Below are 26,913 nucleotides of genomic sequence, written 5' to 3' on the forward strand. Positions count from 1 at the left end.
GAGTACATGTACAATTTCCGAGAAAAAGAAGGGGAGCGAGAGGGGTAAAATAAAGACTAAGGAAAACAAGCTAGAGATGTCTATTTGAAGTGTTGCCTTTTGTGAACTGTTTTTCCTTTTGTCTTTCTCGTTTTTAAATTTTTTTTTTTGGACACACCACTTTTTCGATACAGTCTTTTCTTTTATATTCTTGGACACTCCAAGAGATCACATATCTTACAGTAGAAGTAGATGCTAGAGTTTTGCTTTAAGCATGTGCACTGTCGAACATGAGGAACACTGCAGCTACATCCCTATGAATGTGCATTATTTCCCGTTTTTGACGGCGAAGTAGGCACTCAACATGCCCACCCTACAGGAGTGGCTTGCGGCTTTTACCAGCGATAAAATGCAATAACCGAACATTAAAGTATTGATCCTGAAGTTGATAACTCGAATCTAGTTTGGGTTCTTGCTGACACCGGTCTCACTTTTACAACACTGCACCTCCTTCCACTGGCATGCTGACAGCAATGAGTTCAGCATCATTCACAGAGAGTTACATTAAAAAAATCTTGGAGTTACAGCCACTGGTTTGGGTGAACGAAACAACCCCTACCGTCGAGCAACCCTCCCTTCAGCTGATATTTTTAGGATAATATCTGTTGGAAAAACACCTTTGGGTAGATATATTCCACTAGTAAGGATAACACCTCTGTCCAGGTAAACTTTCACAAGGATAAAGTGAGGAACATTTCATTAACTGCGTACACGATAGGAATAAAGTAAGCAATACATTTGTACTTTTTAAGGGTGTACAGTCGAGCCCACTTATAACGATACCGTTTATAACAATATACCGGATATAACGATGAACAACTATGGCACCGCTCACTTTTCTATGCGGTTTATGGTAAAATGGACCGCTTATTACAATGCTCCAGTGACACGATGTTGAATGTAACGATTGAATCCGATTACAGCAAGATTACAAGATGCGAGCTCCACCGGCTCTCCGCGCTGACGGCATGGTAATGTGGCCCGCCATGCGTGGCTGCCGTCAACCTCTCACAAAACAAGTCAACTGCACCGCTTACAGGGAAGCGAGAGGAGAGCAGTCTTCCTCTCGAACCTCCTTCCCGGTCTCTGCCGCCTTGACTCGTCCTCGCACTCACTCACTTGCTCAACATCCTCTCAAGAAAAATAGAGAGGGTGTTGGCTCGTGCTGCTCGCTCGTGCATTGGCCTTTGGTGTCACGTGTACACCGCTTTGAGTTTGACTGGGTTCAACTGCCTCCGTTTTTCCACAGAAAGGACGTCAGGGCCGATGCTTAGGAAATGTTCAAGTGCCTCACTGAAGAGGCGATTGTTGCACGGATATGTGCTGCAGACAGCGGTTACAGTTTACAGTGACAACTCTGACAATGCAATTGAGCAGCCCACTCAGGCAGTTCACTGCAGGCCCATTGCACAGGGCCTGCAGGGCCCTCAGGGTATAGTTTCCGCCAAGGACCTCTCGCTCAGCTATGTGGAGCACCTAAGTGCTCTTGAAAAAGATATACGCTAGCTTTGTGTGAAGCAAACGGAGCTGACAGACTATGGCACCGTTTCTGTAAATAAGTAGCAGTATAACTTTGCTTGGATGCAAATAAAATGTTTTGATCTCTGTTTTGTCTATTTTTTTTTTGCAACCCACTTTATAACGACGAAATTTCCTTCGAACTTGAGTATTGTTATAAGTGGACTAGACTGTACTCGTGTAAGGAGCACCTTCATCCAGATGTAGTTCTGCCAAGATAAACGTGGTGAATGATTCTGCGAGAGTGTACACTTTGAGAATAAAGTGAGCCAACACACACCTGTGCAAAGGTGTTTTGTTAGGGCGCTATCACTCTCGCAATACTACACCGCTGCATGGGTAAAACTAGACATCCGACAGTATAGCCCACACAACTGCTTAGGCAGCCTCCTGTTTTCCTCTTGGCTGGCCGACTGATTTGTAATTATGATGGCTCCCCAAAGTCCTACTGATGTAGGACAGTCACAAGGGTGTGGTACATTTGGCAAGCTGAAAAATTTTTAGCGCGCTAAATACATTCCAGCTCTTGCTATTAAAACTTCTGGTTTTGGCTTTGGCCTTGGATTCGGCTTTGGGCGCAACTTGGCATGATCGTCACCCATACAGAAGAAACAGACTAAAGTTTTAGCTCAAATGGAAACAAAGTTTGGCTGGTATACGAAAGCAACAAAGATCCTGCCGTCTGCAATCAGCTGTGGTGCAAAGCTAATAGAACCTTGTACTAAATACAGCTCTAGCGTTAGTACCAGTTGCCCAGAAGGCAACATGTGCCCCTGTGCCACCGCTTTTTTGAATTTTGGTTTTTCGCAGCAGGAACTACGGTGTTTACCACACGGGCGGAAATTTCAGCATAAAGAAAAAAGATTCTTACACGGGTTGAACACTGGCTTCTTGCGGCTGATGACCTTGGCAAAGTGGGACTTCTTTCGCCACCTTTTTATTTCTTCGCTTGTCCATTCAGACTCCTGAAAGAGCGGGACAGGAGGCAAGACGCGTGCTATCAGACAGCAAAGCCAGGAAAGCAGGAACGGTCAAAGGTAGGGCTTTGGGTTTTCGGATGAATCCAAAAAAATTTGAAAAACACCTGCCGGAGAAAATTTTCACCGATTCGGATTTATCCAATGAACACCGATTTTATAGCACAACAGTGGCAAAATATGACTACAGTCTACGCTCGTTACGGCGGATCCGGCAACAATGGACTTCCGGTTACAACAGACCATTTCTGTTGGTTTGTTTGGTCCCCATGCATTTTAAATGGAGTCCACTCCGCTCACAACGGACCTGGCTAGAGCAGACTATCGGCTCCAGTAGACTAAATTTTAGGCAAAAATTGTTTTGACTGAATGTTTATAGCGGACTTCTGTGGGGCCGGTACCCAATATGGTTTTTCTTTGTTTAGTTTGGCAAGAAAACTGTTATGTCTGGCCACATTGTTGGTAGCCATGTTGTTCGCGCAGCCAAGCTAGTGCTAGTAGCCTTGTTTTTTTCTTTTTTTTTTTTTGTGCGACCAGCGGCATGAGCGCAGGGTAGCTGATTTTACTGTCGGATAAAGTAAGCAAAATTAACGCTGTTGAACATGGAGAAAAACAGGCCGACATCTCCAGAAGTACAGGCCTGTCTAAGCAGACGAATCGCTCGACCGTCAAGAACAAGGCCGCTGCCGATAAACGCGACTCCAGTGAGATGGAACAACAGCACTATCGAATACGCAAAGTGGTCCACCCGGAGTCGAGTCTGCCCTCTTCACAGTTTTTTTTAGGTAATAAGGAACTCGGGTTCAGTGAAGTTCGGTCTTTATTATTCCCACACATGCATCATTCCCGTTCCGTTAGGTGAAAAGGTAAGAAATGCCTAAAGTAGGGATGTTGGCTCCCATACATTGTGTGGAATCTGCTGGTGGCCGTGCGCAATCCAACTGGTCTAACTTTCAATTTCACAGCTGTCCATCAGATCATTTCATACCAGCTGTTTCACTGACCAGACTAAAATCATAAAAAATGTGTCAGCTGCCTTGGGAGAACGTCAGGCAGCGATCCGATTTGTTTGACGAACGGTTTCGAGAAATTCTTCCTCGTCACGAAGCCTAGCTAATTCTGATGGCCACGACTGATTTTTGTAGCTGGTTAATAACTGCTCCTAGTTTTATTCTTGGTTTATTCGCTCAGTTTATCGTGCGTCTTTACACACTTGACCGCATGCGCTAGGCCTTTTCCAGGTGCCGGTGCTAGGCTTTGAAATGGCGTTTAGGCGATTCTTCGCCCTCGCGCGAACACTGTGCAGAGGTGCTGAGGAAGTGCAGAGAGAACAAAGTGTCTGTACTATTTATACGCAATACCGGTTGAAGTACCCACTTTCGCGCTGATATAACCCCAACCCCACCCCCGGTCGGATACTGCATACTTCGGCTACAGCGGATGTTTTTCTCCGGATTAGGAGGGTCCGTTGCAATGGGCTTAGAGTGTATTAAGTTCGGACTTCACGATATCCAGTAAGTTATCGGCACCATTAGCCGTTCACACTTTTCAGCAATAACTACAAAGCTCCCTCAAGGAGGCTCCTTTGTCCAGCTTCAAGACCCGTACACTGCCTACACAAGGTCTACACCCTGATTTTGCAAACTTCTTGGTTTCTTGATGCACGCACCGCTTGGAACTAATTTCACAGCTCATTAAACTTTGGGGGCACCAGTGGCCAGGAACCATTTTAATGCCCATTTCAAACACCATTGAGCTGTAAAAAACTATTATAGTGTATAAACACAAATGAGCTGTAAAATTAGCTCCAAGTGGTGCATAATAAAACTGCTTCTCTTATTGCATTCACCAGGGTTCACAGTATTGGAAAATGTAAAGACCAAAATGGTCATAGCACATATTGCTTGACCAAAAATGGTTAATTATCTCTAATTATCTTAGGAACTAATTGAATTGCTAAAAAAAAATAATGGCATACATAGTGTAGACCATTTATAACATAACCGCTTATAGTGCGGGACCGGATATAACGCGGGTTTTCATGACCACCGGTTTGCCTCCCATAGAACTCAATGCATAAGCATACCGCTTAAGGGGGTACACCCCTCTTAAAACTATTTCTTTTAATTTTTAAGTAAACTCTGTGAAACTTGTCAGTCTTGCTGCTTTCCCCCCACTGATTTCAAATATGGCATTATTTTTTTAGTTGGTCAATTAGGTCCTGAGATAATTAGTGGTAATTAACCATTTTTGGAGGAACAATAGACAAAACTGTGTTGGTCAGAAAACTGTAATCTTTACATTTTCCAACACTATGAACCCTGGTGAGTGCAATAAGACAATCAGTTTTTTTATTCATTGCTTGGAACTGATTTTACATGCTCATTAAACTTCAGTGTTTCCAGTTGGCACTCGAAATGGCTCCTTGCCAGTGTTGCCACCAGGGTTTAACGTGCCGTAAAATTAGTTCCAAGCGACGCATAAAAAAACTAATTGTCTTATTGCACTCACCAGTGTTCATAGTATTAGAAAATGTAAAGATTACAGTTTTCTTACCAACACAGTTTTGTCTATTGTTCCTCCAAAAATGGTTAATTAACTCTAATTATCTCGGGACCTAATTGACCAACAAAAGAAATAATGCCATATTTGAAATCAGTGGAGGAAAATCAGCAAGACTGACAAGTTTCACAGAGTTTACTTAAAAATTAAAAAAGTTTTTTAAAGAGCAGTGTCCCCCCTTAAGATGCGGTTGGCCGAAGCACAATACCGTTTATAGTGCGGTTTTTCGGCGGGTCTGCTCATCGACCGGCGCAGCTGGGGCATCGTTTTAGGGTAGCAAAAGAAAAAAAAGAAATGATGAAATCGGGCATCTGACGCAGCGCGCACCCCTTGCTCTCCTCTAACTTCGACACAGAAGCTAAAAATAGGCACCCTTTAGTTCGCGCGTACGTGATAACCACAACTGTCCTTGCTTGATGCACCTTGATAGCGACCGGCTCCCGTACGCGCGTGGCAAGTGGTTTCTATTATTCGTGAACCGCATGGCCCGTTTTCGCACACGAATTGTGCACATCGGCGTTGCGCGTGCGTTTTTTTCATGCTCGCGTCTACGATTCCACGCTCGCGGTGGCTTCTTCGCGTGGCAGTGGGAGGAGCCTGACGACTTGCACCAATGGAAAGACGCGCACCTAATGGCGGGAGAATCGAAGCGCTCCGAGCCGGCTAGCCGCGCCAGAGGTGTTTAGGCTAAAGTCCCTCGATCAGATGAAGGGACTTTAGTTTAGGCTTACAGCCGCGGTATTTTTTGATGGGCGCTTTCACAAGCAGCGTGGATGGCAGTTTATATTCCACTTTGCGGTCACATTACCAGCTCTTTTCTTGCATAAGCATCTTCGCTTGCGCCTCGTGCGGCATTTCAGCGAGCGGTTAGAAGTGGTCGCTAAAGCTGCCTGCCCAACTCCACGGCCAGTGCCGACGCCATGTTGCCGCCTCTTACCGCGCCGTACACATTACGTCAGTTGTATCCGCGCCGGCGTCGTCGCGCCTGCGGCGTGCGCTGCATGTTTACGCGAGAAATCGCTCCATGCGGTTCACGCTTTAGAAAGTTGTGCAGATAAGCCACCGCTCTTCCCGAACAAGCGAGCCGCGCGAAGATTTCCACCACCAGTACGTTGCGCTGATAAGCAGCCGCCTTCGGCATCGTGAACGCAAGGTGGGGTAAAAAAAAAATCCCGCTGGCCTTTCTTATCATGTCCTGCGGCATCTTCATAGACGCAAAAAACGCAGCCATGGTCTTTCAAAACACAAACACAACGGAAGTTAAAGCCGCACTCGCCGTTTGTAAGACCGCGCTTTTGCAATGTGCGAGACCCGGCAGCAGCGGCTGATGTTAAAAATAATACGAAATAAAAACCCTTTCTTCATTTTTAGGCGCTGTGCGTTTGGGTGATAAAAAATTTAGGATGACTTGAGAGGTAGGTGGCGATTTGGTTGAATTCGCGCACGTTTTGGTTATAGTGCGGTACCGCTTATAGTGCGGATTTTTGCGGCTCCCGCGACATACGTTATAAGCGGTCTACACTGTATTTGAAATTACTGGGGGAAAAGCAGGAAGGCTGACAAGTTTCACACAGTTAACTTAAAAACTAAAAAAGTTTTTTTAGAGCAGTGTCCTCCCTTAAAAACTGCTCGACAGCGACTTACGTCCGGGTCGCCGTAGTCACCGCTCACGTCACCGTGGTAGCCTTCGTCATCGTAGTTCTCAGCCCATTCACCTTCCTCTCCGCCTTCTTCTTCACCTTCCCCTCCCTGCCACTGGTCCCAGTCTTCCACTGAAATGCATCAGAGGTTTCCGGGAAGGGCAAAAATTTTACGCATTACCGACAGTTTCTGCACGATGGAAAGTCAGGCAAGCTGGTTTTGATACATTACGAAAAAAAGGTGTGCCACCCTGGGTACTTTCTACTCTGCATCGTCATCTTTTTTCCAGGCCTTTTTTCATAACGTTTGTTTCAGACGCGCACGGCGGCAGATACTGGTACCGCAATTCCGCACGTATAACCCGCACCAATACCGTATTTTCGTGCACATAACCTGCAGCAAAAATTTGAAATTTTCAGTGGCAAAGCAGTGGTGCGGATAATACGAGGGGCTTTTTTCTTTAGTGCAGCTTCACGGCACTGCGCGTTGTGCCATGAAGATGACTTTGTGTACAACACTGAAGACTCTGGCTCAAGTGATAGCTCTAGCGAGAGCAGTGACACTGAGTGAATTGGGACTTTCGCCTTGCAGTCAGTGTGCAAGCAATACGCGAGGTTTCTTTTTTCTTTTCTGGTGGGCTGAAAGTGCGGGTGCGGATTATATCCAGGGGTGGGTTATACACGTAAAAATACGGTAATTGACAAATCTTAAACGAGCTATGAAGACAAAATATGCAACATTGTTCAATTTGAAACCTACTCAGATCCATGTCATTCCAGCCACGAAAGATGCTTTCTAATTTTTGTTTCTTTTTCCTCCTGCTCTACTCTAGCCAGCTTAATGTTAAAAGAAAATAAGGTTTTAGTTTGAATTGTGAATGTGGCGCCATCCCACCTTTATTGCGGGCAGCCTAGCTGTTCCAGTCAGATGCGCTGTGTCACTGAGAATGAAATAACAGGCGCTGCCCCTGGCACGTCAAGAGGGGAGCTTCTGAAAACCTAGCAACCATCTACAAGTAACCACTTAGCGGATACACCTTGCTGTACAGCATTGTTTCTCTCTCTTCTCTTTTTTTCTTTTTTTTTGTGGAATCTTTCATTCTCAGGTAATGTGTTCTTTGTGCATCACCATCAACTGCAGAAAACTGACGCCCGCTGATGCACGCGCTACTTGGTGGCATTTTAAAAAATCAAACGGCAATAGCAACAAAAGGTACCACTAGATAGGTTCCACGCAGCATGGTTCTATAAACGCAGTAGGGTGCCTCGATTCATGCGCATTTCCACCGTACGGCAGCACTGGCATCGAGGCACCTGATTTGGAGCAGTGGAACGCGGTAAAGTTAAGTTTACTTGAGCAAACCTCTAGCGTGTTATCTTGGGAGAAACGAGACAGGAGAGGACCAGCATGAGAGGTGAGCGGGAAAGAGAAGGGGGCGTTGACTTGCCAGGGGAGCCAGTCGACTATCGTCTTTCGTCGACATTTGCAACGAAAGGAGCAGAAACGTGGGCAATTTTTTTCCTCCTGTCTTGAACTTGCTCTGTGTTCTAGGCGTGACACTGAGGTGCGTTATACGCGCGAAAATTTGGTAGCTCAGACTCTCTCTGCAACGCCATGCCGCAACACAGCTACAAATTCTGCTCTGTAATGTAAATTCATATGCACTTCTGCACAACAGCCTGGCCCAACAGAAATTGGAGCAAGTGGCTCACTGAACTCTAGTTTTCAAGAAATAGAGCATACACGTTCCCGAATATATAGAAGTGCGCTCACTTACCCCCCACCTCCTCATCTAAGGGATCCTCTGGCTTCACTTCCTCAGCTTCCTGGTCGTAGTACTCATTGTTGAATATAGCCTGGAAACCAGGAGTAAGAATGAAAAATAAAAAACGGTTACTCATCAAAATGCGCCTTTCCAAATTGCACTGCAACATTGAACTAACCTAATATTGTATGAAGCCTACCACAGAACTAAGAACAGCACAGTATCATTGGTTGAGTAACCAACAACCTCAAGCTTAACGGTAAAGTAAAAGGAGCAAGACCAGAAAGCCATGAAACCCAAAACCCGGGACGCACCATAGAGCACCTGCGAGGGTTGGATGCAGACAGGGAGCTTAACCCTCAACTGTGAAAAGAAGCTTTTGGTGGGGAACGCCGGAACCAAAGAAGACACATTGTTTCTGTACGTTTGAAAGTAATAGTCTTTCCATTACATTTATCTCCCTACACTTGCGTCGATCACATTGTTGTCGTGCAATTAAGTTTTTGGGAAACAGATAGCGGGTTGTGCTCGCCACAATGCAAAGTCTTGTGGTGAAACTATGGCGTTGAATTTAAAACTTAATTTTGAAATTAGAACCACAGTCGAACCCCGCTACAACGAACGCCGCTTCAACGAAATTTCCGCTTCAACGAAATATTTCCAATTCCCCGTCAGCTAGCCATAGAAGTCAATGCAACAAAGTCCTCGCCACAACGAACCATTTGTCAGGCTTGCTTTCGCTTCAACGAAATTTTCGATGATTTGGGCTGGGTTTGAACAATTATTTTACAATAAAATAAGCATAGCGCCAGCTATCTGTAACTTTTTATACATTCAGGACGCTTAGTTTCACCGAAAATTCGCGTTGCGACCACACCGCCACCCAAAACAAAACAAAAAATAACTCATAGGCGCACGCCATTGCTTGATGGTGATAACGATGTGGCTGGCCGTCTTTACACGAGGCGCAGGCCCGCTTCGCCAAGGCGGAGCCCCAGAGCTACAGCCAATCCGTATCCAGTTGAAATTGCATGAATGTGCTCCGCTGCTGGCGCGGTGCCGTCATGTATGCGTTGTGAGCAGCTGTCCTTGCCGTTTTCCTTCTACCATTCTTCATAGCCAAGAGCGAAAATCATGTTTGCGCGTTTGGTCTTGAAGCCTAGTCATCCTATCTTAGTCGCGAGCGCGCGGTCATGTTAAATGCAAGCGCGCGCGTCTTGCCTGCCAAGGTCAGTAGCTGCCGTGCCCTGTCAGAGGATAAGATAACGGCACTGCTCCTGCCACAAGCGAGAGGGGGGCTTCCCACGGCCTAGCAGCTATCTGCAAGTAATCAGCTCGGTGGACACGCCTTGTTGTACAGCGATACGTTTTGCGCCTGCATATCTTCACCCCCCTCCGTAACGCGTTCTTTGGGTGGTGAAAAAACAGATAACCATTGGTATGTTTGTTATCCTAATAAACATGAGTTATTGCGCGTCACTCCTTTTTCTAAACATTGTATTATGCTGCCAATGTTGCGGAAACGCACGGGGCTATTTTTCTGGCCTTTCCGTGGTGTGTTGGGGCACATTTCGCCTCAACGAATTTTCGCTTCAACGAAATTTTTCGCACGTCCCGTCAATTTCGTTGTAGCGGGATTCGACTGCATTAACCAAATCAAATGAAGCCTGCTAATGATCATTATCAACAGGTCCACTGCAGGACGAAGGCTTCTCCCACTGACCTCCAACTTCTCCTGTCCTGCGCTGCTGAAGACCACAGTTTATCCCCGAATTCCCTTCCTTCATCTCTCCATCGGGTTACTGGCCTTCCCCTTCTTCTAACCCCATCTCTTGGTATCCACTCAGTTACCCTAATTGTCCACTGGTAGTCGGTTCGTCTCACTATATGGCCAGCCCAAGTCCATTTCTTTTTTCTTTATTCGAACTATGATATCATCTGCTCTAGTTTGTTCCCTGATCCAGGAAGCTCGTTTTTTTTGTTCCTGAGTGTTATTCCTAACATAATTCGTTCCATGGCCCGTTGAGCCGACCTAAGTTTGCTTTCCGGTTGTTTAGTAAGGCGCCAAGTTTCAGCTCCATACATCATGGTAGTAGATTTTTCTTTGGAGTGGCAGAGGTTGCTTACTGTGCATTATTTCGGAGTGCTTGCCGAAAGCTCCTCAATCCCATACCTATTCTGCGCCAAATTTCTCTTTCGGGGTTGGGGTCAGCACCAACCATCTGTCCAAGTATTCTTTTACTTCTTGTAGCGTTTCTTTTCCTAAACTGAAGAGGGAGCTTTCGGCATGCTTATTCCTCATTACTTTAGATTTATTCACATTCATTTTTAGCCCCACGGCCGTGCTTTCTGATTGTAGTTCCTCAAGCATTTTTTGCATGTGTTCTGCAGCTTTATTCAGTTCTATGGCGGGGACATGAGCAGAGCCTTACAAATGCGATTTCTATGATTTTGATAACGACAATAGCCTTAAAATGCCCCGCCACTCCAAAATGCTTGCATTTGCAAATCCGAACCTCCACATTTTCTTTCTCGATTAAATGCAGCTACAGAGAAAAGGTTCTTAGTTTCGGTGGTTTTCGTAAGGTAACACCGTATTTTCATTATTCAAGGCACGCATAACATTCCTGCACACAGCTGTAAGATGCTGCCAGGCAATTACTAGGAGCAAGCAACACCTCTGACACAAGTTAAAGGTGTTGCGTGGTGGCCGAGAAAATGGCATCAACCATGGTTAAGGGTGATGTGAACTATTTACAAAATGTTGGCCATTCCATATCTAAAGTCCGACTACGTGCCACACATATCTGTGTTCATCAGAGGCTGGGCCCATAGCTGCACATTTTGTGACAAAGGTGCACACTGAAGTGACCTATATAAACATTGCCTAATTACTTTACCAGATCAAACGCAGCAGTTTTCAACAAGAAAGTGCATTCGGAAGAACCGTTTCCTGCGCACTGTCTTCCGCTCTGACTTGCTTGCTTCCCTTACGATAACACACCGGTTAAATTTAGTTGAATGGCTAAATTTAGCGGTTCCTAGCGGGTTTAACTTGTACAAACTGTTTGTGAACAAACAAAAGGTCGATATCAACTACGGAATTGCAAAGAATCAACGTGTATGTTTTGAAGGCTAACATTGCATGGAAAGAAAGTGCAAAAAAAGTGAAACATCCCCACGGTAGTTGGTGCAAAGACTGCAAACAGTGTTTCCTCTTTCGCCATCTATTAGAGATTAGCCACAGCTCTAAGACTTGAGTTAAACAGCCACGTTGTGAATAACATGGATTAAACTACACAATGCAGCCACAAGTGCAATTTCAACAAGCTCACTTTGGAGCCCCAGTACCGACAGGCTACCAAGAGCAACAGCTGCAGTGCATTACGACGTCATGTGTAAGAATGCTTTCCTAAGTCCTGCAACATGAACAGATTATAGCCTTGTTAAGGCATTTAATCGTTATAATAGTGTAAATGCAAATCACTGTAAAAAAATCCTTTAAAAAGGCACTAAAAGCTGAAGATATTTTAACTGAGAGATTGTCCCTTGCAAACATGTGTGGTACAAAAGGAGAGATAACCCCCCCCCCCCAATAAATAAATAAAATAAATAATTAAATAAATAAATAAATAAATAAATAAAGCCATTCCATTCAATGCGAAAGCTGTCGGAAGTGCAGAGCAGTGATTCACCATAATGGGCTGCAGCGCTGTTATCCACTCACTGCTACCATACAATGCATTTCAAATTTCTCACTTTCGCAGTGCTCGCGCGCCCCCTGCCTGAAACTGCACCAGCGGGAGTTCTGTTCTCTTTGTGCTTGCTTTTCCTTTCGCATGTGCCGGTATTGCAGTGCCACTTTTTTCCCCTTACTATCATAAAAGCCAATTCAACCAGCATTCCTAACTAAATGAACGCGGGCACTGCCAGTTAATTGCATATATTTTGCCTCAAATGTACCTGCAGCTTTCTTTGCGCTAAGCAACGGGGAAATGTATGACAAGCTCCACCAGTTCACGAGTTTTGAACGCTTACAACTATATAAAATGCTTGGCTTTTGAAAAGCCTCTGGGTTACGTTGCGACGACGGAATGCCATGTGAGCCTATTGGGTCCAGCGAGCGAGCTACGACGACAAGGTGAGCCCCTAAAGTGCACTGCACTTAAAAGTGCAGTATAAAAATCTGTAGGCTGTACCCCCCAACAGCCCTGAACAAGCACCACGAACACTTATCAGCAAGTCGGGCAACGTTCAGAGGGCTGCGAACCGTTCTCGGTAGTACGTACGCTCATGCGCCGATCGTGCTCTGCCGGGTCGAAGTCTCCTTCAATGTCGACGTCCGCGAAGCCGACCTGGTCGTTCCCCGTGACCTCCTTGAGCCTCTCGAGCTTCTCGAGGATCTCCTTCTTCTTGAGCGCCTTCAGCCGGTTGATCTCCTCCCGCTTCTGCTCTTTCTCCTGTGCATGCGCGGCCACCCCACATTTAGATGCTACGCAATCCCCCACATTGCGACAGCACAGATCCGGTCAGGATGATCCAGCAGAGGCTAACAGTTCTCCACGGAGGACAACAGTGTTCTCCACGGTGGACACTTAGCAGCGTCGACATTTCCTGTCAGCCCACAAATCTTGGCCCTAACAGACAACCGGACTCGCCGCGGTGTCTCAGTGGCTAAGGCGTTGTGCTGCTGAGCCCAAGGACATGAATTCGATTCCCGGACGCCGTTTCCGCTTTTCTGATGGAAGCGAAAAGCGAAAACACCTGTGTTTATCAGATTTCCGTGCACATTAAAGATCCCCAGCTGGCCAAAATTAATCCGGAGCCCTGCGCGCCTCATCGAAGGCCTGTGTAGCGTCAGCGCGTTAAGCGTCATAATCAATAATCTAACAGACAACGAGCCATTTCGCAGTCACTTTTCACACAGGAGAGCGTACACTTCACGGCTACCAATGAAAGCCAGATACTGTTTTGTTCAGAATTCACTGCAACATTTTCAAGAATAGGTTGCTGGTAGCTCGGGGTTCAGGAAAGCTTCAATGAAACGCCGAAATGGTCCAATTATCTCCCATTAAATGACACAAGTAAAAGATAAAAGCAATGACTGCAGAGGGAGGACCCCTTAGTTGATTTTTATTCCCTCTGGGGTTCCTGAATTTTTGCATGCAAAAGAACCCAGCCCCTGTCAGATGTTGGGACCAGCGCTAGACAAACAAAATAGCGTAAGAGTGCACAAAACTGGGCTGTTGGTGTAGGACTACTAAAGCAGAACAGACAGCAAGCGTGCACTTGACATAGCACATGCTTTTTGCAACTCGCACACACTTCCCTGCACGACTTCTTTTGTAGACAATCATGTGTTCTGAGAAGATAAATTCAACACAATTGAACCATGACCTACTGGTTCTCTCCTAGTTTGTTAGAGGATGCCCTAAGCAGCTTAGGGCTGCATTCAGTGCACAGAGTGATGACAGCAAAGTCAGCCCACCTGTATTTTCCTTTCCCGCACTTCCTGCCTCTTGACCTTCCGTCGATCATCTTTTCTTCGCAGCGAGTCTTGCATCGTTCGGGGGTACTTCTTGATCTGTTATTACATGGAGAAAAGCACACGTGCAAATTAAGCTGCCAGAAAACAAGAAATCCGCCTGTGACAACGTGTAGCAACAGTTTCTGAAAACCCCAAGGGACTCGTTAGTACACAACATAACACACATGAATCTCCTTACAAGGCAAAAATGTCTAAGATAGCAACCAGTTTAAACACCAGCAGCCATGATAACAACTCAAAGCTAGATCACCAAAATGTCCTGCAACCAGATTAGAGGCCCCGTGACAAAGAGATACAAAACAGGCATTCACAGTAAACCAGATTGTTGCCCACAGATGTCCCCACACTCAATACCACCCCCACCCACTTTTACCACGGCTTGGGCAACGCTCTGTACTCTCCATACCGCCGTTGACGCAACAACTAAATGCTGTTGCCATTTCAATCCGATCCACAAAGGCTGCAACTCTCACAGATGAAATATATACGCATCCAGGCAAACCGCATCTTTCAGTACCACCATAATCGCAACATACTGTGGTTTCGCAATAAGCTCTCAAACGCAGTTCAGAAAAATGCCCAGGAAGTGAGATGGCATCGGATCCAGAAAATGTACGCACGGAACTTTTACTTTTAAACAAAAAAGAAATTGTGGACACTCCCAGGTGGTCATCGTCAGACAGTGGTGCCTGGGCATTCTTTCGACAGGATCATCTCCACACATGCACCTCTATGTATGGAGGCCCTAAGGCCTATTATGAAAGGGCCTTTAATTAAATACCCCATATGGCCATGTATCATCATCATCATCATCATCATCCTATCTACACCCGCTACAGTGCAAAGGCCTCTCCCATAGATCTCTAACTGACCCGTTCCTGTGCTAACTGTGATTAATTTATTCCCGCAAACTTCTTGATCTCATCTGCCCATCTAACTTTCTGCCCCCCCCCCCCCCCCCTGCCACGCTTGCCTTCTCTAGGGATCCACTCTGCTGCCCTTAATGACCAACGGTCAACTTGCCTTGCCCACGCCCATTTCTTCTTCGTAACGTCTACTAAAATTCCCTAACACGCGTTTGTTCCCTGACCTCTCTTCTTGTCCCTTGATGTTACACCTATCATCTTCCGTTCCATTGCTCGCTGATTTGTCCTCAATTTAAGTTGAACCCTCTCTTAGTGAGCCTCCAAGTTTCTGCCCCGTAGGTGAGTACCGGTAAGATGCAGCTGTCATACACTTTCTTCTTCAGGGACAATGCTAGGCTGCCATTCATTATCTGAGAATGCCTACCAAATACAATCCACCCCATTCTTATCCTTCTCATGGCCATGTTATACCACTGCATAACACAATGCAGATAGGCAGATTCCCGCGGGAGGACCGCCTAAGAATTCCACCACATTAAAGTGTAGTACAGTCTGTGAGCACAAGCTTCAATTGACAAACTGTTTGCGACAGTTTCGCAGTGGTGCACCAACTCCCACAAGGTACGCGGCAGAGAAGAAAGAAGCCATGGGATGCTCTGCACTCACAAACTCCGTGTCGGGCTCCTCGAAGCGGTAGTTGAACTTGTGCTCGAAGAGCTCCTGCTCCTGCAGGGTGGCTTCATCTTCGCTCAGGTCTTCCTGTTCGTCGAGCCTTGTCGGGGGCAAGTGGTGCTTGTCCAGGTACCGCTTGTTCAGGATGTAGTCGCGCAGGAATGCCTCAGACTCCTCCAGCTTGTTGCTGTTCCAGTAGCTGTGCAGGTAGCCCTGCAGTTGGGGAAAAGGACACACCGTATTTTCACGCGTATAACCCACCCCTGAATACGACACACCCCCACTTACATCCCGCCGGAAAAGAAAGAAAAAAAAGATCCTCGCGTATTGCCCGCACATTTGATACAGGAAAGGCTGCACCAAAACTGCTGCTCAAACAACACAACACATACTATGTAGACAGAAAAAATGTATCTTCAGCGAGTAGAATACACTGGCTGCAAGGCAAAAGTCACAATTCACTCAGTGTCACTGCTCTCGCTAGAGCTATCACTTGAGCTGTAGTCCTCACTGTTGTACACAAGGTCATCTTCACTGCACAACGTGCATGTCCGTAAAGCTGCACTAAAGCAAGAACCCCTAGTATTATCCGCACCCCTGCTTTGCCACTGAAATTTTTGCATTTTTAGTGTGGGTTATACGTACAAAAATATGGTATGGTTTATTACACCACGGCGATAAGGACGACCACAGGAGCAGTTTTTAAAAGGACCAGGAAGACAAAACAAAAGTTTGGTACTTTACAAAGACTGCTTCGTCCCGATAACAGTGATGACAACTTTATTGCAAACACCAAAGAAATAATCGAGATATTGAGGAAAACAGGAGGAGCCCTGGCGATACGCCAGACACTTTCTGGTGGCGCCTCTACGATGTCACAGAAAATTCTCTGTGTAATTGGCGGCCACCCACCAATGCCAGTGCGAACGAACATGAGCGGGCTATCATAGTGGGGCCTCTAGTAGCGTTCCATCATATCAGTCGAATGCTGACATACAGTTAAACCCCTGCTACCTGTTTTAAGTGCAGAGCACTTTAGGGGCTCGCCTTGTCGTCGTAGCTTGCTTGCTGGACCCAAGTAGAGCCACACGGCGTTCTGTCATTGCGGGGTAACCAAGAGTCTTTGACAGGCAAGCGGTTTATATAGTCATAAGCGTTCGAAACTCGTGAACCGCTGGCGCTTCTCCTACATCCTTGTCATTTAGCGCAAAGAAAACTGCAGGTACATTTGAGGCAAAATATACGTGATTAAATGCCAGCGCCCGCATTCATTTAGTTAGGAACGCTGGTTGGGTTGGTTTTACGACAGTAAGCGAAAAAAAGTGGCAGTGCAACACCGGCATGTGCGGGAGGAAATGTGAGCACAAACAGAACGGAACTCCCGCTGGCGCAGCTTCAGGCAGGGGGCGCGCGAGCACTGCGAAGGCGGGAAATTTGAATTGCGTTGGGTGGTAGCAGTGAGCGGATAACGGCGCCACAGCCCATTATGGCGAATCACTGGTCTGCTCTTCTGACAGCTTCCACACTGAGTGGACCGGCTTTAACTTTAGAGCCAGCCTCTAGTGCGTTACTCCTGCCCGTAATACGCAAAATTTTAAAGTTGTTCAAAATTTCTTGCACTTTTTCGGTTAAAAAGTGCCTTTCGTGGCTGGAACGGAACTGAGGGAGATACGAAGGCTACTTTTCTCAAAGTGCACAAACAGACAGTGGTGCCATCTGTTGCTCAATGCTACAGTGCTGAGCAGTATCACAATCTACAGTCGAATCCCGCTACAACAAAATTGACGGGACGTGCGAAAAATTTCGTTGAAGCGAAAATTCGTTGAGGCGAAATCTGCCCCAACACACCACGGAAAGGCCAGAAAAATAGTCCCGTGCGTTTCCGCAACATTGGCAGCATAATACAATGTTTAGAAAAAGGAGTGACGCGCAATAACTCATGTTTATTCGGATAACAAACATACCAATGGTTATCTGTTTTTTCACCACCCAAAGAACGCGTTAAGGAGGGGGGTGAAGATATGCTGGAGCAAAACGTATCGCTGTACAACAAGGCGTGTCCACCGAGCTGATTACTTGCAGATAGCTGCTAGGCCGTGGGAAGCCCCCCTCTCGCTTGTGGCAGGAGCAGTGCCGTTATCTTATCCTCTGACAGGGCACGGCAGCTACTGACCTTGGCAGGCAAGACGCGCGCGCTTGCATTTAACATGACCGCGCGCTCGCGACTAAGATAGGATGACTAGGCTTCAAGACCAAACGCGCAAACATGATTTTCGCTCTTGGCTTTGAAGAATGGTAGAAGGAAAACGGCAAGGACAGCTGCTCACAACGCATACATGACGGCACCACGCCAGCAGCGGAGCACATTCATGCAATTTCAACTGGATACGGATTGGCTGTAGCTCTGGGGCTCCGCCTTGGCGAAGCGGGCCTGCGCCTCGTGTAAAGACGGCCAGCCACATCGTTATCACCATCAAGCAATGGCGTGCGCCTATGAGTTATTTTTTGTTTTGTTTTGGGTGGTGGTGTGGTCGCAACGCGCTTTTTCGGTGAAACTAAGCGTCCTGAATGTATAAAAAGTTACAGATAGCTGGCGCTATGCTTATTTTATTGTAGAATAATTGTTCAAACCCAGCCCAAATCATCGAAAATTTCGTTGAAGCGAAAGCAAGCCTGACAAATGGTTCGTTGTGGCGAGGACTTTGTTGCATTGACTTCTATGGCTAGCTGACGGGGAATTGGAAATATTTCGTTGAAGCGGAAATTTCGTTGAAGCGGCGTTCGTTGTAGCGGGGTTCGACTGTAGTAGGTCGGACAACGATACATCACACCAGGAGCCATCTCGTATGAATTGAGAATGGCCATAATGGGCAGCAGTATGCTGCAGCATAATCCCACCCCCACTGCAGTATCAGCAGCAGTAACGCAGCCCACTTTGGGAGAGATGTGAACGCCTGCGGACAAAAACGATCTGGGCCTGCCAGTCATGGAGAACTTTCAGCGGCAAATTCGGAAATAAATGCACGGTGCAACAGCCGGGTCTCCGACCAAGGGAGAAGGGCTGCCAGCTCTGCTGTTTCTCCAAGCCTTGCACAAGTGCAAGCCGTGCAATTTTTTTTTCCTTTTGAGCCAAGAAAGCATCTGTGCTTGCGGTCTAAAATGAAGTAAGAAAACTTTAGCACAGACATAGCTCAACTTGATCCCTACAACACACAAGCATTACCCAAAGCATGTTTTAAGTCATGAAACATGTGTTAAACATCCGCGCTTTAGTTGGGAAATTAAGGTAACGGCGCCACCAGCTTTTCGAACTGTCCAGGCCACTCGAGGCCTCAACCTTGTGTACGATGCAGAAAATTACGCATGCAACCGTGACCCACCAGTTTTTCTGCATCCTTCTGGTGTTGTATCTTGTCCACTTCCCCCTTCAGCCACCTCCTGTACTCTTCATCAGCTTCAGCCTACAGGAAGAACAGGCATTCCTCACTACTTCACGCAGCTGTGCATCACAAAACAAAAAAAGCCAGCATTTCACAGGTGGCAAGAAAGCACAACAGTTTCTAAACTTGCAACTAAGCCCACATTCTAGTAAATCTAAGCAGTTCTTTTTTTTTTGCTAGTTTGTTGCTATCATCCAGAACCTCGGTTTAGGTTAACAGCATGAGTCACCTGTAACCAGCAGTGAGCACTAGGAGCATGTAATGCGTCTAAAGTTGTCATCTATGCCATCCAATGGCAACATATCCCCTTTTCTAATGAAAAAAAAAAAAAGCACCACCAACACACAAAAAGATGGTTCACACAGGAACAACACACAAGCAAAAGAAAGCTATCCTAGTTCTCTGCCATTTGTTCTGCACTATCATTTTCTTTAACGTGACCCTGCAACACTCTTTTAGCAGTGCAAGTAAACCTGCGCGGCGTTTAGATTACACTGCCAGGAACACCTGAGCCAAATATTACACGAGCACGGGAAGCGGTGAGTGCTAATCACTGTGAAAGAGGCGGAAAACTAACTGCCCTCTCTTCAATTTTCCTCATTATGCATCCCTGGCATGGCCGAAACAACGTAATTGAAGCCATGGCTGTCCTATCGGCTGTCGCTGGTCAACTTCGCGGCTTGTTTCTCGCAATTCCTGTGACGATCCGCCGCCGTCGGCGCTGTGTACCAACCTCTTCTGTGCCTGAACGCACAGTTCTGACGTTTCTTTTGTGTTTTGAGAGTGCAGAGTTTGAGTGACGAACTCAATACTCCCACTTCAACGAGACCACTCGACAACAAATGTTTATTGCTGAAAAAACACCCTACCAGCCCGAGCGCAAGCTTGCGAGCAGGCAGCCATGCCTGCATTTTTGTGGCACCAGACCGAAAATAGACCCCTGCACATTGCTTAGAAAAGAAGAAAGCTCCCCGGACTGTGATACAGTGTAGACCATTTATAACGTAACCGCTTATAGTGCGGGACCGGATATAACGCGGGTTTTCGTGACCACCGGTTTGGCTCCCATAGAACTCAATGCATAAGCATACCGCTTAAGATGCGGTTGGCCGAAGCACCATACCGTTTATAGTGCGGTTTTTCGGCGGGTCTGCTCATCGATCGGCGCAGGGGGCATCGTTTTAGGGTAGCAAAAGAAAAAAAGAAATGATGAAATCGGCCATCTGACGCAGCGCGCACCCCTTGCTCTCTAACTTCGACACAGAAGCACGTGATAACCACAGCTGTCCTTGCTTGATGCACCTCGGAAGATAGCGACCGGCTCCCCGTCCGCGCGTGGCAAGTTATTTCTATTAATCGTGAACCGCATGGCCCGTTTTCGCACATCGGCGTTGCGCGTGCATTTTTTTCATGCTCGCGTCTACGATTCCGCGCTCGCGGTGGCTTCGCGTGGCAGTGGGAGGAGCCTGACGACTTGCACCAATGGAAAGACGCGCACTTAATGGCAGGAGATTCGAAGCGCTCCGAGCCGGCTAGCCGCGCCAAAGGTGTTTAGGCTAAAGTCCCTTGATCAGATGAAGGGACTTTAGTTTAGGCTTACCGCCGCGGTATTTTTTGATGGGCGCTTTCACAAGCAGCATGGATGGCAGTCTATATTCCACTTTGCGGTCACATTATCAGCTCTTTTCTTGCATGAGTACCTTCGCTTGTGCCTCGTGCGGCATTTCAGCGAGCGGTTAGAAGTGCTCGCTGGAGCTCCCTGCACCGCTTCACGACCAGTGCCGACGCCATGTTGCCGCCTCTTACCGCGCCGCACACATTACGTCAGTTTACGCGCCGGCGTCACCGCGCTTGCGGCGTGCGCTGCACGTTTTCGCGAGAAATCGCTCCATGCGGTTCACGCTTTAGAACGTTGTGCAGATAAGCCACCGCTCTTCCCGAACAAGCGAGCCGCGCGAAGATTTCCACCACCAGTACGTTGCCGCCTTCGGCATTGTGAACGCAAGGTGGGGTAAAAAAAAAAAAAAAAAAAATCCCGCTGGCCTTTCTTATCATGTCCTGCGGCATCTTCATAGAAGCAAAAAACGCAGCCATGGTCTTTCATAACACAAACACAACGGAAGTTAAAGCCGCACTCGCCGTTTGTAAGACCGCGCTTTTGCAATGTGTGAGACCCGGCAGCAGCGGCTGATGTTAAAAATAATACGAAATAAAGACCCTTCCTTCGTTTTTAGGCGCTGTGCGTTTGGATGATAAAAAATTTAGGATGACTTGAGAGGTAGGTGGCGATTTGGTTGAATTCGCGCACGTTTTGGTTATAGTGCGGTACCGCTTATAGTGCGGATTTTTGCGGCTCCCGCGACATACGTTATAAGCGGTCTACACTGTATATCGAAGGGCACCAAAGAGAACGCCACGAGCCACCCCCCTTTCTGGGAGAGAGTGCTCAGCTTTCGACGCGTTGTCCTGGGTCGAGTTCAGAGGGAACAATTATGCGCGATTTCTCATCGCGCGTAGTTTCGGTGATAGTGGACGGATTTTCATAATTCTTGCGGGAGGAGATTGCTGGGACAACACACTTTACCCCAAAATACATTTCGAGTAGTAGATGGTAAGTGATGCAGGGCCCCTTTAAACATTAGAGAAAGTGGCACAAAGCAAGTGCGTTGAGTAAACGATTACCCTTGCCTTAGGAATTCTTTTACCAGCTGCTGCCACTATCCTCATCTGTATTGCGTTCGTACAACATCGTCTGCCTCACCTCTTGGTCCTTGGTTGGCTTGGCCGTCTTCAGCAAGGAACCCCCGTCTCCGCTCTCATCGTCCTCGTCATCAGAGTCTGCAAGGGCTGCCTTGAAGCTGAAACCAATCAATACAACCACATTGTGGTACATGGAAAGACAAACGCGTATCACACACTGCTGCAATTTTTAGGCCTAGAACCCGTACTAAAGTTTCAAGGAAGGGGAATCCCTCGAAAACACCCACGCAAAAACAAGATCAGTCCAGCTGGCCTCGTCACGATTAGGTTATGTCATACCAATCAGAAATAGTTAAAGGGACAGACAACCGATTTTTGTGGAGAGCATGTCCTCTAGCTCATATGAAAGCCAGCGAGTTCAGTGGAGCAACACAGGCAGCGTAGAATGCAAATAAAGGAGAGTGTAGTTACAGTGTCACTAAGAAGATAGTGAAAAAGACTACAGAGAGAAGAAGAAAAGAACTTGTGTGTAACCAAACAGGAAGGTTACAGTGCACGAAGCACCTTCGACCGTAAGCAGGCCTCTGCAATCTACACACGTGTCAGTAAGGTAGAAAGATAAACCACTGACTACATTTTTGCAAGAAAGCAGGCTACTTCAAGAGAGCCTTTTCTTTTGAGCAAACAAACTACCTTTCACACTTGAGGCAGAATAAATTAGTTAGCTGAATCGTTAATTTCCTCAGCTCAGATAGCATATTACGCGGGCCGTGTCCATTACTTTCGCCGACAACTGCCACATGACTCTGTGTATCTTGATGAAAGAACAGAGTACACATACAGCAATGTATGAGCACGAATTACACAGGGAATTAAGAATCGCAAAACCAGTGGCCACAAACCAACTGCAACGTACCTTCTTTTCAGCTGCTCTTCTTCTGCAGGAGTAGCAAAGTGGCCCTGCTTGCGCGGCAACGATAAACCGCCGCTTCCGTCCCCATCATCCTCGTCGTCTGACAATACGCTACAATAGGGAGGCAAGAAAGAATGCGTAGCCAGTCAAAATGCCATAAAGAACAGGTCTACAAATCTCCTCTGAGAAATGGGATTACGGGCGATATTCCTACACTGCTTGATTGATTGTTGGGTTTAATGCCCCGTCGCAACGCAGGCGATGAGGCGCGCAGTAGTGGAGGGCTCCGGATTAACTTTGACCACCTGGGGATCTTTAACGTGCGCCAAAATCTTGTACAACCGGGCGTTTTTGCTTTTCGCCTCCACCAGAAAAGCGGCCGCCGTGGCTGGGAATCGAACTAGCATCCTCCTGCTCAGCAGCACAATGCCTTAGCCCCAAGCCGCTGCAGCGGGTTCTGCACTGCTTCAACATTGTTAATTTCGCCAATACACCGCAATGTATTGACTCGGCTGCATTACAACCAACTAAAACTTTAAGACTGGCAATCTTCAAACCACATTTTAGAGACTAGGTTTAAAAGTAACAGAAGTTTAAATAAAACAAGAACGGGAGGCGGAACAAGCTTAATTCACATGCTAATGTCGAGGTAATTTCTGTTCACCCGTTAATGGTAGAGGATTCCGTTAAAGTTCAACTTGGCAGTTAGCAGGCAACTGCACTTGCGTGAAAAGGTCTTTGCCCTTGCAGTTACGGTTCGAGCAGAAGCGAGCCGCTTTTATTGCAACCCGCTTTCATAACTTGCATGAAACATTGCATGAGCGATGCTTCAGTGGCACGTGCAGAATGGAAAACATTACCCTCTTTTCTCAAGGATCACTTTTCTTTCGTAGTCCTTCAGGAACATGGGCTTCTCCTTTTTCGTCTTTTCCTTGCTTTTCTCACTGCCTCCTTCTGTAAAAGCCAGAGTAAAACTAGTTAGTAAAAGATGGCCGACAAAAGACCAGGGGCATTCCATACGTTGCGAGACACGACTCAAAGTCTGCGAGCAGTTTCCAGACAAGAGTAAGCAAGTCGACAGCAGGGTGTTAAAAAACGAGAATGAAACCTGAAAGTAATAAGGAAAATGCACTTTCTGACACAATGTTTGCGTCGTCACGTGCGGCAACATTGAATGCCTTCAGTCACGACCTAATGGGCAAGTAGCAATGCTTTCAAGATCAACGTCATTAAGGGCACCAAATGTGGCTACAGATTGGTCTGTGACAGATGCAAACATTAGTCCACATTTGCAGATTAGTGGGCTTAGGCAAAATACACTCCACAATCAAAGGCCACAGTTCTCTGACGAATAACAGCACTGATTGCCAAGTCATCATTCTTTGTTTGAAAACTCTCTCACTGTACCCTTTTACTGCCACCCCAATACGAGTTTTTCTAGAAAAGAAAGCAGTGTACTAAACTGCTGAATTGCAACTAGGTATAAAAGGGTGTGGACACTGCATTCGGACTACTACGGAAGAAGAAAAGTGACTGCATTCGGACTACTACGGAAGAAGAAAAGTGCGAGAAAATGCGCTGGAGTCCCACTCATACTTTTATAAGGCAGTCTTAATCCACCCTGCTTGTTTCCCCCCCCACCCCGAAACAGCGCTGTAACAGCTCTCTCTCTCGCAACAATGAGAGAGTTATATGGGGTTTTTATTTTTCCCACGTTCAAAACAATGTAATGTAATACGTTTTGTGTTCTAGAATACTGGCTTACCGAGCGCGAATTTTACACAAAAATGCCAAAATCGACTCCCATTCTTTGCTTTTAAATGGCGCCATAACGTGGTACCTTTTAACAACATTCATTTTTCTGTACCCAACCCTCCCATCTCTCTCTCTCTCTTTTTTTTGACAGCTTAGTATTAACATCGATTCCCATGTCCCACTGCACTAGATAAACCTCCCTTTGGTTAATTCTAGCATCTTCAATAAACTGCACCGGTGCGCCTTTTCATCCTCGATAAACCGCACCGGTGTGCACCGTCTGTTCTCAATAAACCGGAGAACACTGTCACGGGGCAATTTCTGGTTGCACCGCCGTGCACCGAGAGAGTCAACGAGGTGGCGTGGTGCAATCCCAAGATACATCGCGAACGACGCCAGGGAAGCGGCTTCCTCCGCCGTCTGCTGCAGCGACGGCGCATTGACGCACTCGTGTCAAGGCGGAAGGAGTTGTATATTGTTGCTGACAAGGATGACTTGCTTGTGAATTCATCGGGCAACGATGCGACAGGCTCCGAGTGGGCGGTAACAACGGCCAGAGATTGTAAATGAGGACACGAACTTCGTGTACCGCAAAGAAGGATGCATGCATTGCCAGCCAGTTGGGGATTGGCATACGTTTTGTTCGATTGAATTATCTTGAACTGTCACTGGAGTGCATAGACCATGAAGACGTACTTGCTTTGCTGTAGCGAAGAGTGGAGCAAAACAGGCACTCGCATTATGGCTCAAACGAAGATGAGAAGCAGCTTGTATGTAGCTGTTTAGTGGAAGCTGCGGAGGTACGTTGTCGCGCATGTGTGACGGATATGGGTTGTGCGTACATATAATCATTGGCCTTCAATAAATATCACTTTCTAATAGCGCTGTGCCTCACTACCGTGCTGTATTGCTACTTCTGAACATTTTTACGAGTTGCTTTCTTAGCTTAAGATACGGCGCTTGGGTAGAACCGCTTCGTTTGTCCTTGATCAACGCTCCGTGCCGGTACGCACCGTCGAGGGCCACTGTGCACCGCGCCGGTTTTGGGGGCAACACCGGTGCGTGTTTATCGAGGTCGCTATTAGTTCTCGAATGCTACTCACCCAACACTAACCCCAGGGTATGTTTCTCCTTAATTTCTCACATTTCGCCATCAACACGAATGCAAAAAAGGCAGGCTTGTGCTGTTTTATTCTCTTTCCGCGTCTTCGCACTCCCTAACCAACTTAAATAACATGACATTTCGCACACTCGTTTGACAGAAGTATGAAACGTCCAAAACAATACCACGACAACGTTGCACCCAACAGCTCACCTGTGTTTCGAAAGAAAACCGTGTCCTTTTCGTAGATCTTTGGGTCCTTGCTTTTAAGCGCGCTGAGCGTCTCCAAGAACGTTTTCTCCAGCGCTGGTGTAAGCTCCTAGTTCATCAGTGAGAACAAAACATTCATTAGTGGGAACAAAAACTATTTGCGAAAACTACTGTTGCGCGTCGCTAGCTAAGCGATCACTAAGCGAACATGCGGATGTCAAATAAACACGAAATGCACGGCACGATTACCTCTGCGTCTTCATCTTCCGATTCTGATGAGCTAGACGAAGAGTCCAAGGCGACGGCCTCGTCTCCGTACTTGTCCTTCACTAACCACAGATAAAAGAGCTCAATTAGGGATGACGATTAACACAAACGCTGAACGCGTGAACACGCGTAGCCTGGGCAACGAACCACATGGCGAAATGTGCAAGCGCGAGAAATAAGCTCGCGCGCTTCGAATGAAAACGAAGGCAGCAAAAAACAAAAACACCTCAATACGTACATTTCTGGAGCTCTTCTTTTTCTCTCCACTTGTTGTAGTTGTTGGCATAGCCTTCGTTAAGCTTAAGTTCACCAACATCGTCGGAATCGCTGTCGCCGTCCTGAAAGAGGTCGGCCATTTTTCTTTTGGCGGCTCTGTCACTGTTGCCAGACTAATGGTCGTTTTTCTCCAAGATCAGACGTTTCTGGCAGATTACACTTGGCGGGGAAAAAAGCCGCGACATGGAGGAAGCAAGCCGCCAGAAACTATCCACAGATTCCACACCAAATAATTTTGAGCTATTTTAATAATGATTTTAATAGTACGGTGAATTAGAAGAATCATAGAGAAAAAAAAAAGAATAAAGCGGTTAAAAAAAGGGCGGTTTAGAGCGCTGTGCGCGTAACCCCGCGTTTCGCAAAGATTTTAGAAAGCCTGTCCGATGAAACTTGCAACGCGCGTGGTTCCGTGAAGCCTCTTTCGTGAAGCCTCCCGTACATACCAGTTTTCTGGCCTGCATAAAGTGACCAGACGTCCCGCTTCGTGCCGGAAATGTCCCGTTTTTGGGGCAGTAGTTCCGCTGTCCCGGCAGCCTGCTTGTAGGACGGTGTTTTGTCCCACAGCCCTTTCATCGGCTGATGAAGGTACTTTAGTCCCGCCTTCGGCTGAAAGTATGAAGACGGGTATCAAGCCCGTGTCACACATGAAAGCTGGAGGAATG

The 26,913-nt window shown here is 46.8% G+C and overlaps 1 protein-coding gene across 1 annotated transcript in view; it reads right to left on the minus strand.

Moving 5' to 3' along the window:
* Positions 1–26,373, minus strand: part of LOC144162780 (protein KRI1 homolog) — a 34,606-nt gene extending 8,233 nt beyond the window's left edge. The window contains 13 exon segments of the mRNA XM_077693437.1: positions 2,429–2,522; positions 6,741–6,868; positions 8,515–8,593; positions 12,792–12,962; positions 13,991–14,086; positions 15,583–15,801; positions 18,969–19,049; positions 21,790–21,886; positions 22,645–22,752; positions 23,502–23,595; positions 25,712–25,817; positions 25,958–26,037; positions 26,214–26,373. Coding sequence (XP_077549563.1) covers positions 2,429–2,522; positions 6,741–6,868; positions 8,515–8,593; positions 12,792–12,962; positions 13,991–14,086; positions 15,583–15,801; positions 18,969–19,049; positions 21,790–21,886; positions 22,645–22,752; positions 23,502–23,595; positions 25,712–25,817; positions 25,958–26,037; positions 26,214–26,331 — 1,471 coding nt within the window. The 5' untranslated portion in view covers positions 26,332–26,373.
* Positions 26,374–26,913: the final 540 nt, after the last annotated feature.

The sequence above is a fragment of the Haemaphysalis longicornis genome, unplaced genomic scaffold (genome assembly GCF_048455015.1).
Source record: "Haemaphysalis longicornis isolate Haplotype H1 unplaced genomic scaffold, Haemaphysalis longicornis Haplotype H1 scaffold_12, whole genome shotgun sequence".
NCBI lineage: Eukaryota > Metazoa > Arthropoda > Arachnida > Ixodida > Ixodidae > Haemaphysalis > Haemaphysalis longicornis.